The 15,000-nt window shown below is 38.7% G+C and overlaps 1 protein-coding gene across 1 annotated transcript in view; it reads right to left on the bottom strand.

The window, feature by feature from the left end:
• Positions 1–7,203, bottom strand: part of LOC135210331 (signal peptide, CUB and EGF-like domain-containing protein 1) — a 222,195-nt gene extending 214,992 nt beyond the window's left edge. The window contains exon 1 of the mRNA XM_064243219.1: positions 7,018–7,203. Coding sequence (XP_064099289.1) covers positions 7,018–7,081 — 64 coding nt within the window. The 5' untranslated portion in view covers positions 7,082–7,203. The remainder of the gene's footprint in view (positions 1–7,017) is intronic.
• Between the last annotated feature and the right edge of the window lie 7,797 nt (positions 7,204–15,000).

Here is a 15,000-nt window from a genome sequence, read left to right as displayed (position 1 = left end):
ATTAGAAAGAAGTCACCGGAGGTAATGTGAAATACAGAGAGTGGAGATCACATCACAGTAATTCAACAAAACGTGCTCGTTTATGGTTATGCTGGCAAAGCCATCTCCCTTAACATCTGGTGGTTCTAGTGAAAATAAGAAGTGAAACAATAAGACAGACTATTAACAGTCATTGTAACATTTATTTATTTGCTGAATGCTGGATGAAATCCCTTGCAGAATACGTCCGCAATTTAGCTGCTGCATACACCTACACGGAAGGCTTTTCGGCAATGTCAGAGCTCTGTACCCGCTGTGCTTTACGCACTATCATTTCCTGGATACCAAGGCCTTTCCTATCTAATACCTCTTTCACGTCCTTTTCCGTTTCATCCCCATCCAACATCTATAAAGGAGAGTTGGATCAACTAACCCATCATACAAGAAACTTCACAATCTTTTGCACACACCTTGCTACCTCTCTTGATCAAGATCACAGAGTTACTCTCTCGGTGTTTTTGCCTTGATTCTCTTATTCTGCGACCACCGAAGGAAAGCACCGTCAGTGCTCTTCACTCGGTGCGCTGTAGGCATTGCTTAAGGTTCTTTGCTGCGTCCCTTCGGCCTAGTTGCGACCTCCTTCGTTCCTATTGCTGTACGTTCGTTCATATTATATTTCTCCCATCTTACTCTTCACCTTCTCCTAACAAATGTCTTGTAGGGCGATTGCGAGGTTTTCCTCCTGTTATTCCTGTAAAACCTTCTTTAGTTTCAGTTTCCCCTTCAGCGCTGAATGACCTCATAGGTCACAGTGCTTGGCCTTTATGCTAAATTTTATATTCCAGTTCCTACTCTGTGACTCACCTCTTCTCTCATTCTAATATCTTTCATATTCACTAACAAATACAAGTACTAGATAATTACTTCCACTCTTCCACCGTAGTATAAATATTCACTGTTTCATCTTCCTACTTTGCATTTACTTATATAAGCTTATTCTTGTTCGTATTTGCTCTAAACTCTCTCTTCCTGTAAACGTTTGCAGCTTTTCCCATTATTTCCCTTAGTTTTTTGCCATTAACCCCAATTGTTACGGTATCATCCAATAACATTAAACATCCCAAACTCCATTTGCACCTTATTTTCTTATCGTTTATTTCCATCTATCATCTTCACCTTGATACAACTGAACAAATATTTCTCTCATTGTTCCTTCAGATTATTTCCTTAATTCAGGCCAAACCCTGATCAGTCACTCAGTCTCACTACGACCACTGTATTTTCAGCATTTTAATTTGCGATCCCACCAACTCTTTCCACTCTTTAACCTTGTAGTCTATCTCCTTATGCCTTGAACAGTAACTTCCACAACCATTCTCAAACTTACACGGCCCTATTCCAATCTTGCATCATTCATCTCTTCCTCTTCTTTCTTCTACATTCAAAAAATCTTCAAGATACTCACTCCATCGACTTGGGACTGCATCCAGCTCAGTTATCATCAGACTATTCATGTGCATCCCACGCCATTCCCCCCCCCCCCCCCCCCCCCCCCCCCCCCCCCTCCCCCCCCCCCCCCCCCCCCCCCCCACCCCCCCCCCCCCCCCCCCCCCCCCCCCCCACCCCCCCCCCCCACCCCCCCCCTTTTTTTTTTTTTCTTTAGCGATCCACTTTTTCATTTTAATCTTTCTGCATCTACTTTTTTTTTCTCTTGCCTCCTTTTTCTCTCCCACTTCCTTCTTGACTACGCCATTCTGCCTCCTTTATGTCTGTACGTGATCTCTACTTCGTGTATTGCAACTCATATAATCTTCTTTTCCCTTACTGGGACCTCTCATTTCTTGAACCCACTACTTAGTGTTTTTACTCCTTCTTCTTAACTTCTTATACTCACAGTCTTTCCCTACTGACCCTGTACTACATCATGGAATTATATATACAGCTGATATGATCCATGCTCATCTCCCTTCTAATCAGTATCACTTGTTTTAACTACATTTGCATTGGCCTTTTCATCAAATCTACTCCATTTTAGACTGCTATCTATTCTGACTTTCACGTCTACCAAATATTGATCAGATATACCATCAGCCAAACTATCAACGTGTATCAGCTTGTAATGACATATAACTTCGTAGTGCCATTTTCTCCTTTCCTAGGTGTATTAATGAATCACATATTCTAAATAATCGAGCCCTTTTCCTAGGAATTGCCCCAGGTCTCCATTCTCATTTACTTAAGGAACCCCTATGCCTATTGGTAACTGAATATCTTTGTGGCTTACCTTAGCATTTAAATCACCTAGCACATCCATATTTGCCAGACTCAGTCACAGCCAGGTACAGATTCAGATTCAGATTCAGATTCTCAAGACATCATTTTTAACCGTCATTCTTTTCCAGTCATAAGCTTTATGCACTCAATAAGAAAACTTTTTATTTTGCCGCACTCAACCTGAACCATGCACTCGCTGAACCAACATTTGACAGATCACTTGTGTATTTCCATATCTTTAGAATAGATGGGACCAGATCTGCTATCTTTGCTAATCGTGTGTTTTTGACGTTTTGCTAAGATTAGCTCTAGCTTTTCTACCCTGACCGTTGTAGTTAATGCAAATTTCTCTTCTGAACGAATATATTCTAATGTAAATAGGGTTACGCCTTCTTCTTGCTGCTTTTCTTCAAATTTTTACTTTTCATTCTTCACCGTAACTTCATATTAACATTTATTATCAAATTTTAGTTGGCTCTGCCCCATAGAATTAATTCTCATTTTCATATTGATCCAGGGGAAAAAATCGCCTAAAATAACAGGGTTGAACCAAATGATAGAGAGATAGAAAGAAAGAAAGAAAAAAAAAACGTCCATGAGACGTCTTTTGATATTGTACTCCTGTATATTCAGCATGAACTAGTGTTCTTCTGAAGGAGACGGCGTAGTAGTCTTCCTCTAAGTTAGGAGTCTAATGACGATCCATGCCATGCTCGTCGTAGCTCGGAGCTATGAGAAACCCTTGCAAGAAAATGCTGATTCTAGACTCAACAGGCCTGTGTTGGGCCTTAGCTGTTTAACCATTCTGTTGTACTCCCGTTTTCTTCGTTGAGGGACCTTTTTTTATACCCAGGACTGTTCCTTTACTAACATAATTTATTTGAATCTTATTAAATGATTGTTTTTCATAGCTGTTTTTACGGTAGATATGAAAATTATGTGAAAATTTGGTTAAAATAGCTACATATGTTCGCAGTACATGAATCGCCTCGTAAACAATAGCTTACCCCTTCGGTAATTAGATGTTGAAATTAATTGCAGGGATGCGAGGAGAATTACCAACTAAACCTCTAACTTCTTTGTGCGAGTCATGCGAGGTATTCTAGCAGGAATGAGAGTTTCGTGTTCCAAATACATGACCAAGAACAGTACTGCCTCAGTTGGTCATCTAGAATATGTTCACGGTTGCTCTAAAGAATATGGTTTCATTCTGCCACGAAACGATTCAGAATAATAAAGGCATATGTTATGTAGCGATCAAACATGAATGAGTTTAAACTGAGTAAAATGTAATTCTAAACAAGACATCATTTTCAGACACTAAAAAGGTAAAGCGTTCTTGGAGAACAGACGAGGTGACCGAAACAAAAAGAATGATACCGATAATGCCAGAAACGAAAGGATTTCTTATCAGCCCTCGCATCGCTGTTTCAATTGGCTATGTGAATATTACATCTGCCAGGAGGTACGAAATGAACCTGGCTTCAGTTTAGCGTTACAATTTTTGTTCTCTCTCTAGTTTCTGACTCATCTTCGAGTTGCAGGTTAGTTTTTATTTCTCTTTACACTCAGATACGAAAGGACAAGTTTCTGGTATGAACTACAAAAAGTGACATAACGCATAATAATAGCTCATGGATTTACGTTGGTTTACGTAAATTCTATTTAACCCTCCTAACGTTGATGAAACAACTTGTGATGATCTGATGAAAGAACTTACTATTTAGCCTCGTAGATGACATCGGATATGCATGTATTTATTTACTGTATGTATGTGCAACACAATTCACACACGGCAAGTCAGAAAGATACGAACATCACGCGCTGGTTCCAAAGAAATTTCTTAAGGCTCGTAATCTATTGTAACATCGCTTTTTCATTCTTTACCGGTCATTTTATGAAACAAAAATGCCCTTGTCTTATGACCCTTTATCGTTGGAATTCCTCTCTTTTGTCCCTGAATTATCTCCTGCCGTCCACATCGGCTGTTGCTTGTTATCGCCGAGGATAACAACCGCGAGACATGAGCATCTGGACACGATCTCCTGAGCAATGCACTTTAAACATTTACTCGCCTTAAAACGCTTCGCCTTATTTAGAGACCCTCCAATGAAGGGCAAGGGAGGTGGGATGGGGCAGCGCGCATGCGCACTGAGAACGGAATTGGCATGTTTCGTGTTCTTAGCATAACACCCGTGGAGGTTTGTACCCACTTATATTTCTATATATATATATATATATAATATATTATATATGTTATATATATATATATATATGTATTGCGTGTATGTATTTATGTATATAAAGTTTGTGCTTTTGTGGCCATTCGCATGACTGTTTACAAGTAATAAAAACAAGCTTTTTCTAAATGTAGTACATGCGTCTATGCTTTTCGGTAAACCTATCCTAAGGCCTGATCCTCTCTCTCTCTCCCTCTCTCTCTCTCATCCACAAACTAACACCCAATGAAAGAGAAGAGTTTACAGTCTACATGTCACCTAAAGTAAACAAAACGAACTTCTCTGCTATCTCCCAGAAAAACAAACAGGTTGTAAATTTAGAGGAAACGCGTGAAAAAAAATTGTATGATAAATGAATGACACACACATATGTATGTATGTATGTATGTGTGTATGGATGGATGGATGGAAGTATGTATATGAGTATGGTTGTAAAAAGGCCCCATTTATCCTAATTTCCTTAATAAAGACACTAAAATTTGTATATATTTAAATTTATAACACACACACACACACACACACATATATATATATATATATATATATATATATATATATATATATATATATATATATATATATACACACACTTAGTTTCGTTTATTAAGGAAAATAGAATAAATGTGGCCTTTTTATAGCCTCAAATGTTCTTTATGAGTCTATTCCCATGAAAGCGTTAGATGCTACAGTTTGTATTTTATTTTTTATTTATTTAGTTTTATTTAGTTATTTAGTTATTCATTCAATTATTTATTTTAGTTTGTTTTATTTGTTTATTTTTGCTGGCAAATATAGTTTCTTGATCTACGTGTTGTAAGAATCGGCAGTGACTCTTTATTCGTACATCAATTAGAACACTCTCTGTATCAAACTTGAGCAAAACAGGACAGATACTGTCAAAATAAAGATGTCTCACCTTTTTTGTTTTATCTTATTAGAACGTCCATTGACGAGACGGAGCTTATTGATATAATTCATATCTTCATTACCATGCACAAACCAGAGTCAGCACCTATTCTATGGCCCTACAGTCATATGTGTTATATATACTATATATATATATATATATAATGTTATCTTATTTCTATCCTCCACCAGTGCTCTCGAATGTTTCAGAGATTTTGGTTTCTTAAGGAAAGTAAATCTTTTTCATATTTCATTTCGTGAATAACATAGAATGTTTCTGAAGCGTTTTCGGTATTGTGATTTCAAAATAATCTTCTCTGCACTAACATTTTTATATGATGATTTATCTATGATCGATGATACTTTACGTGGCACGTGCTACGACCATGTACGCACGGTCTATACTCTGTTTTTTTTCATCTGTCCATCCGCCTGTGGTGTTTTCGAATGGTAACCCAGGCTTTCATTAGTAACGCTATGTCTAAGTTTATAGGTAAATAAAAGGATATCTGGGTGTACATTTGCAACTGAAAAGTGTTTTAATAATTTACTGTATGCGAATCACACAGTTAATATTCGAAATAGGATATTATTTAGAGCCAGGGACGCAGTGTTACCATGCGCAAATACCACAGGCGGATGGACAGATGGGAAAAAACAGAGTATAGGTATACTACCTAGACCGTGCGACCATGAAGGAATTCACGCTTTTAAGACGAAAAATCTAATAACACAAAAATTGCAAAAACTGATAAAAAAAATCTTCATATCTCTTTTTAAATACATGATCTAATTAGTTGCGGTTAACTTGCTTTACTATAGTAAGAAACGAAAACGCCTCCCTATCTTGACGTGGTTCGTGACATATCTGAATAAAAATGATATTTTAAAAGGAAATCATATCGTAAATAAGGTTCCTATCACTTTCATTTTGATTTACGTTTTTCAAAATGTTTGCGTTTGCCATTTAGTTGAAGCCATTTACTTCGATGTAATTGGATCACTTGAAATGTTTTAATATCTCGAGTACTCTTGTTTTTATCGTTTGCTTTGATTGTTTATAGGAGAAACAGTTGGGATTATAATTAAACACATTCTTATGTAAGATCGCACTTATGAAACTTTCACATAACACTAAAGAAGCAGGAGAAAGTTAGACATACAAATAGTTTGCGGTCGATTTTCGTGATCTACTAATACGAAAGTATAGGTGTGTAAAGAGAAAAATATACGTAGATCAAAGAATTCCATATTTGTTATTTCATATTTATTCTTTGGTATTTTTCCTTAAATTCTGAAAAGTTCTTTAATTTTTTGCACAAAGTGAAATATTTGCTATACTTAAAAAAATATAAATAAGAAAGATGAATGAAAACTGGATAATCGAGGAAGAGGGTGGCCAGTGCCGTTCCCTATAACAAAGATTGATTGGGCATTTCTTGACTAGTCTACACCCCCACCTCCCCCACCCTAGAGGGAGGAGAGGTGCCGCCATATTGGGCGGAGGCTGAGAGGTGCCAGGGGGGTTCACGGGAGTCGGGAGGGGTCACATAGGTGGAGGAAGAAGGTGGGGGAGACGATTTTTCCGAGGAGGCAGAGGAACATCTCGACCACCTACCTAATGTTAACAGGAAGAGGACGTTGAAGTAACACCCGTTCCACTCCCTTCTGCAGATGCCCATGTTGACAGAGGGTATGACACTCGGGGCCCCGAATCACAAACACACATACACGGACAGACAGACGCCCGTACTTCACTTCCCTCCACCCGGTACTGGTGGTAGACCTGGAGAGGAAGGAGGTGGTGGACTGGGTCGGTGGTAGTCTCAGCGACGAGAGCCTATAGGTCTTCCTTCCTCCCTCCTCCCACCGCCTCTCCTCCTCCCGGATGCCATTGCCAAGCCCAGTCCTTCGGAGCCGTGGATATCGCACCCGAGCGGGAGACCTCACACCCGCTGCTCGAATCTCTCTCTCTCTCTCTCTCTCTCTCTCCTACTGGGGCTCCGAGGCCACCCCAATAACTACCTACCCCCACCCCCTGAGCAACCCATAGCCCACGTCTGGTTCATCGTAGGATATCTCACCTGTGCCACGCACCGACTCGCTTTCATATGGGCGAGGTTAGAAATTCTAAGGTCTAATACCTTGGTCTAAAACATGCCTCTGTTCGTGCATCTGTTACCTGCGCTTTCCGCTTTTATTCCTGAATAATCACGTCTAAATGGCGCAATTTACCAAGGGTTGTTTTATTTCATTAGTCTTATAATTGACTTGTTCGTAAAAAAAATAATATACACAAACGCGATATTGCACCCATCATATTTCATCTAATGGTGTGGCGTAATTTGGCTTTGTTCTTGCTGTTATTCAAGATTCTTGGCTTTGAAATAACTTGGACGTAAATGGAAATACTACAGCTTCCTTAAAAGCATTCGAGGGCACGCACACATAAACACACACACACACACACACCTCAAATTGCTCCCTGATCCAGCAAAAACCACGGAATGAATTGATTTGACTTATTTCGAAATTACAATATTTGTTGGAAACTGAGGAAGGCCTTATCAGAATAGTTATGACAATTTTAACAACTACTTTAATAATGAATAGTCTCATACTGATCTCCGGCGCTTTCATTATAAGAAGGAGTCATTAATACGTTTCTTTTTATAATAAGTTACATTTTCACTGAAAGCAGAATTAGACTAAACCTCACGAAACATAAAATTTTTAGTCTTTACTGATCAATGTGAAGCAGAATTAGACTAAAGCTCACGGAACATAAAATTTTTAGGCTTTACTGATCAATGTGAAACGTTTATTGAAGTACAGGCAGATATTAGAGTTTTTATCGTACACATGCACATATATAAACAACCGTGATTTAGTCATATATATCACTATGCGAATACATCTGTAGTATAGTGCAAGATCACATAATAAACGCATGCACAAATATACTACTAAAGGTCATAACGCAAGCATCATTGTACCTGGTCAGTAACTGGATGGGTTTCTTCCAAGAAATGCCAGACGCCATTATCAAATAGGTCTGTGAACATCCGCGAGGCAGGGTTACCTTCCCCCCCCCTTTCCCTAACCCCCTCACCTCAAGTCCTTTGAGCCGAGGTTGCTAGTTATGCGCCCTTATGTTCTGGCTGCATCGCACTACAGTCGACTATAGTAGATTCACATCAACCGTGCATCTGATGTCTTGGCCAGTCCCTTACGACGCTTCTGATTGGCTGTTGATAAGCCAATCACAGGGCTGGAAACTAGAAACTCTCAGTCTCTCGAGAGAGTTCACATAGGCAGGATGTATGTTCCACCTCTCCTGAGGGATATTTTTGAAATACGTATCCCTCAGAAGAGGTGGAACATAGATCCTACCCATGTGAAGTCTTGAGAGACTGAGAGTTTCCAGCCCTGTGATTGACTAATCAACAGCCAATCAGTAGCGTCGTAAGGGACTGGCCTAGACGTCAAATGCACGGTTGATGTGAATCTACTATAGCTACATATGAGCTGATTCACTGTAAGGTAATAGAAATAGAGGGCTGCAGTGTTGAAATTTTGCGTTACTATCCGTCAGTGCACCTCGTGCAGTGCACTGTAGGGATTACTCAAGCTTCTTTGCAGCGTGCCTACGGCCCTTAGCTTTTACTGTACTTCCTTTCATATTCTCTTTCTTCCATCTTACTTTCCACAGTGCAACTGCGTGGTTTTCCTCCTGTTACACCTATCAGACCTTTTACTCTCAATTTCCGATTCAAGGCTGAATGAGGTCGCAGTGCTTGGCTTTGGCCTAGATTCTATATACAATTCAATTCATCTTAAGTGACACTACTTGATTTGGGGGTCCTCCTGCCACGGTAGTAGGTTTAGAATCCGTACGATACACGAGTTAACCAGCTACCATGGCAAGAGGACCACCTCTGATTTAAATACCAACTCAAAGTCATCCATTTGTACACTGCGTTTGCTTGCGTTTGTCTATAGCTTCATAAGCCTAACCACCTTCGTATAATTCGTCACGTCCTGAGGTTTAACAAAACGTTGTTCCATCATCAATTTCCTTCAAACTTTCCTCAAACAGAAAATTTCCCGCTTTTCCGAAGATTTCGAAGCCATTAGCAGTTGCTGCATCAAAGTAACTGCTCACTGGTGTTCTCATGATGCTTTAGTCTTAGATATTTCAACAGCATTCGCGTAGTTCACTTCTTGTTTAGGCTTTCCATTTTTCTGTCAGCTTCTTTGTTTTTTTTTTTTTTTTTTTTGTCTCTTCATTATCCTGATCGCGTTCGTCTTTTTGTCATCCGCATCATTTATGCTCTCCATTTCTTCTTCCTTAAAATTCATTGGATTTCTTTGCATTTATATTGTTACGAATCGTTTCATACCAACTCCTTAAATTCCTATTTGAATATATATATATATATAGTATATATATATATATATATATATATATATATTATTCAATTATATGTATATATATAAATATATATATATATATATATATATATATATATATATATATATATTTCGCTTGTTTATGTAGTGGGGATTGCATAAGAGTGTAAAACAATATTGCCATATAATTTGTTTTATTCATATTACTTTGGTGTGAATGTGAAAGGATAATGTAATTCAGTTAGCTGAAGTTATATTAGCCAAATGCCTCTATCGGCTTCTATTTGATTAAAATAACCGAAAGAGAAACAAAAATCCCATCTTTGTCTAACTGCGGAGTTAGCAAACACCCCTGCGAACACCTAAGCTAATCAAATCAAATATATAATACTATAATAGGCATTTAAGGGGTGCACATCACGTCCTCATCATCGTTTGGCTGACGGAACTCTCAGCAACTGAAGTATGTACCACTTTTCTTGGGTCGTTCCATTGTCAGCGAATCAAGGAATCCTGTGCGGGGAAAGGAAGAAAGTAACTTGTTTCCTCGTATGAAGTCGAGACGAAGGAGCATTTCTGATATTCCAACATGAAATGAAGAAGAAGAAGAAGCAGAAACTGTCTTTCGGAGGCTCGAGGGAAAAGTGCTTTTCGAAGACCTGTTGAGCAGCGTTTAAGTGAAGGACACATGGCGGTTCATGCTGTCGACCATCCTCAGGACTGATTCGAATTCCTTCACGTCAATCACGCCGTCTTCTGTAAATAAGAGAAGGGGAGAGAGAAAGAGAGAGAGAGTTTGAGAACAAAGCTCTAGGCTATGTTTACCTCTGCGTACATACGACAAATTTATTGAACTGACTTGAACGTTTTTCTGGCTTGTGTCATAAATGCCAATCTGCTATCTGGGTGTATTTAGAAGATCGCCTTTAATTATGTTTCGAAAAGGTTTTGTAATGTTTCTCACTTTTGCTAGAAGGTTATATTTGAGCGTACTAAGCTGCCTAAGTGACAAGTATTTACCCGATATTCATCACAACTTCTTCTGTTGGTGAAGGACATATATCTATTGTTCTTTAATTTAGGAAATGAAAGGATATGAGGAGACACACAGTAAAAGGTAAAGTATATTATTTTCAGTATTATTAACTTTATTTGAAGTGCACTTTTAAAGACACGATCATTACTGTTACAAAAACTCAACGGGCCTCTCTTTCGTTCAAATGATTAAAGATTCTCTTCGGCAGCAAGACACAAAGAACAGACGGAATTATATGATGGAACCCGACGTGACGTACAATCAGTACAGAAGGAAGAAAGAAAGAAAAAAAATACACAATTATTTTGCGGAAATACGTAGATGAAATAATAGAGAGGTTACGCAATCACATGGGAAAGTGTTATGGAAGTTTCGATGAATAATTCTACACCTTTTAAAACTTGCTTTTTTTTTTTATTCTGCAGAAATGGAACTTGTGGGACTGAACGCTAAACGTGAAATTGAAACGAAACATAAACCACACTGATTTATGCTGATTTATGAGAATTAAAATTTATGAGAGAAAAGTTGAAAATCTCGTGGAATCGGTTTTCTTTGACCAATAATGATTGAAATATTCCATTTTAGAATTGTGAATACAAATGGACCTCTCGTCACTGTGCCCACAGTCTATAGAAATGCCCCGATACCAAAACTTTGGCCGATACCGATACTCATCGAAAAGCCGATACCGATACCATACCGATACCGATTCTTTGGCACATCATTCTGGACCACACACTGGAAAACTGCTTTCTAGAGTGAATATATCAGTGCTTTGTTTTTTGTTTGTATGGTGCTTTTACGTTGCATGGAACCAGTGGTTATTCAGCAACGGGACCAACGGCTTTACGTGACTTCCGAACCACGTCGAGAGTGAACTTCTATCACCAGAAATACACAGCTCTCACTCCTCAATGGAATGGCCGAGAATCGAAGGTGGGACGCTAATACCATACAGGAAGTCGTATATAGTTAAAGTTAGGTATATCTTAGTTTGACCATATCACTGAGCTGATTAACAGCTCTCCTAGGGCTGGCTCGAAAGGTTTAGATTTCTAGTTATGTTGCTAAGAACCAGTCGGTTTCTCAGCAACGGGACCTACAGCTTATTTTGGGATCTGAACCACATTATATAGAGAGATGAATTCCTAATCACCAGAAATAAATTCCTCGGGTTCCGCATTGGCGGCAGCTGGGAGCGAACTCGGGCTGCCAGATTGATAGGCGAGTACGCAACCCACTTGTCCAATGAGGAAGTCGTAGATAAAGGAGAGACGAGTGATTGAAATAACGAGAAAAGTAGAAGAAGAAGATGAAGAAGAAGAGGAAGGAGAAGGAGAAGAAGAAGAAGAAATGGTAGCCATACGAAAACAGAGAAAAGGAAATTTAAATAGTCCAAAAGAAGAAGAAGGAGAAAAGAAACCTTACTACTCACCGTTTAGGTCTAATGTGGTGAAGAGTCGCTCGAGCAATGTCTGGCTTGATCTGGGATTCCTAGGGATGATGTCTAGCAGGGCCAGGAGGGCAGTTTCTTCGGCAAACTGACCTGTATAGAGGAATGGTCCTTGATACCCCGTTGTGTGTTTAGGAGATGGAGGTACGCACAGGACGATAAAATTTAAACAGTCTTTCAGCAGTAAGAGACGGACAGAAAGACGCACTTAAAAGACCTCCAAAAGTTAGTCGAATAATGAGTGGCTCTCGAGAAAAAAAAAAAAAAAAAAAAAAAGTCACCGACAACTTCGAATTTTAACTGCTCAATCGTGGATGTACACAACATTAACCGTTGCATGCAAGTGAGGCATCACACACACACACACACACACACACACACACACACACACACACATATATATATATCTATATATATATATATAGATATATGAGATTATATATATAATATATATATATATATATATATAATAATATACTATTTAAGTAGAAATTATGAAATGGACAGCAATCACCCGTTCTATCAGGAAATACCGAATCCATTATTATTATTGTTAACATTATTGTTATTATCATTATTATTATTTAAAAAAAAAATTATATTACTTTTATTATAGATTTTAATTTTTTCCCCCCATTTTATATCTTTCATTTATGTTCTTATTATTTAAATCTTCAATAGCATTATTTTGTCACTGGTTTTCATGGATGGCTGGGCGGGGGTCGGGGGCGGGGGTCGGGGGTCGGGGGCCGGGGATTCACATGCTCAGGTAACCCCCTCTGGATCCGCTAATGCAAGAACAATAATGTCTCATCAGCAGTCTGTCGAAGCTCTCTGATCTGAGGACCTTCGTTTACTCTAATGATTTATCCATCACTTTCTTCGTCTTCGATTTCCGCTCTCTTCCAATGCCCCTGAGCCTTTACTCTTTCATTCTTTGACCAAACCATCTTGAGACGCTCTGCACCCTCCTTTAAACTACTTTTCACCACTTCCTCAATGTATCTCCACGTTTCTCCTACCTTTTCCATTCTTCTGAACGGCGTATTATACACAAATAGTACACCTTAATAGCTTCAACTTTTCCTTTTATTCTCATTCAACCTTGACACTTCACCTCCATAAAGGAGAGTTAGCTAAACAATCCATTCCCACCGTGCCAGTTTGGCGTCTGTAGGCATTCCAAGTTACTTCCCGGTCTTTTGCAGAAGTCTTGCTACCTTCCTTGCATTAGCCTTACCTAATTTGACTCACCCCTTCTCTTCATATATTATATTTACCCCCAGGTGCCAAATGGACGACTGGCTTTAAATCTTCCACAACTCATATTTACTGGACATTCATGATTCTATCTACCCGGTTTCCATCCAACATTTTAGCCTTATTCTTGCTCACAGTTATTCAGAGCTTTTTCATTTTCTTCAAATTACACACTCCATTCACGACTTATTTGCTTATTCTACAGTTTTGCAACTAAATATAACTACTGTCCTCTCTCACATCACTTCATCCATATAGATATTCAACACCAATGATGACAACTCGCCTTCGTCACATACGCGTTTTAACACCAACCCAGTCACTCTCTTAATTACAGATATTAACAGACTCTTTCCTTACAATATTTCAGCTTTAAACCTCTCTCAACAGTCTTTCAACACACACCATATTACCTCTATCTGTTCTTATATAAGATTTTTCCAGGTCCATAAATGCCATATATACATAGCTTATTCTCTTTACTTTCAAACATCTCGCTTGCAGATCTACACCTAAGAGTGTCTTTTTAAAAATAAAAGTGCTATAGTAGATTCACATCAACAATGCATTTGATGTTTAGGCCAGCCCCTTACGACGCTCCTGATTGGCTGTTGATAAGCCAATCACAGGGCTGGGAACTCTCAGTCTCACTCGAGGGATACTTTTGAAAGACATATCCCTCTCGAGAGAGACTGAGAGTTTCCAGCCCTGTGATTGGCTTATCAACAGCCAATCAGGAGCGTCGTAAGGGACTGGCCTAGACATCAAATGCATTGTTGATGTGAATCTACTATAGTTAAAGCCAACATTTACCTGAGGCCTGTCGCTTGAACAAGCGGAATGGCGAATGTCCCAAACCAGAGGTCCTTGGGTTGTCGAACTTCCTGTTGGCGGCGAGGGAACTCAGCCGCCCGGAGCTTTCGTAACCGACAGGAGACGACGACAGGGGGTCGAGGGCGACGATAGACGCCGATAGACAGGAGGGCCAAGACGCCACGAACACCATGAGTATCAGCACTGGCACCATCTTTACGAGCTGAAGAATGGAATGATAAATTTTTCCGATTATGTGTATATGCATCTGATACACTCACTCACAGATATATATATATATATATATATATATATATATATATATATATATATATATATCAATGGTTTCTGTTAAAGGAATATTAGTTGATAAAGATTTCACATCGAAATTTACTAATATTCCTTTAACAGAAACCATTGATATATGCATCAACAACTTGTTTAATGACTCCTACAGTATCCAGAATTTTAACAAACAACAGTTACACAAACTGCTCACATTTAGCTGCGTCTATTATATTATATATATATATATATCTATATATATATATATATATATATATATATATATTATTAAATATATATATAATACATGTGTGTGTGAGTAGAGGGTCAAACAAGTT

The sequence above is a fragment of the Macrobrachium nipponense genome, chromosome 39 (genome assembly GCF_015104395.2).
Source record: "Macrobrachium nipponense isolate FS-2020 chromosome 39, ASM1510439v2, whole genome shotgun sequence".
NCBI lineage: Eukaryota > Metazoa > Arthropoda > Malacostraca > Decapoda > Palaemonidae > Macrobrachium > Macrobrachium nipponense.
The sequence above is the reverse complement of the archived record's forward strand: the minus strand, read 5'-3'. Positions and strand labels throughout refer to the sequence as shown.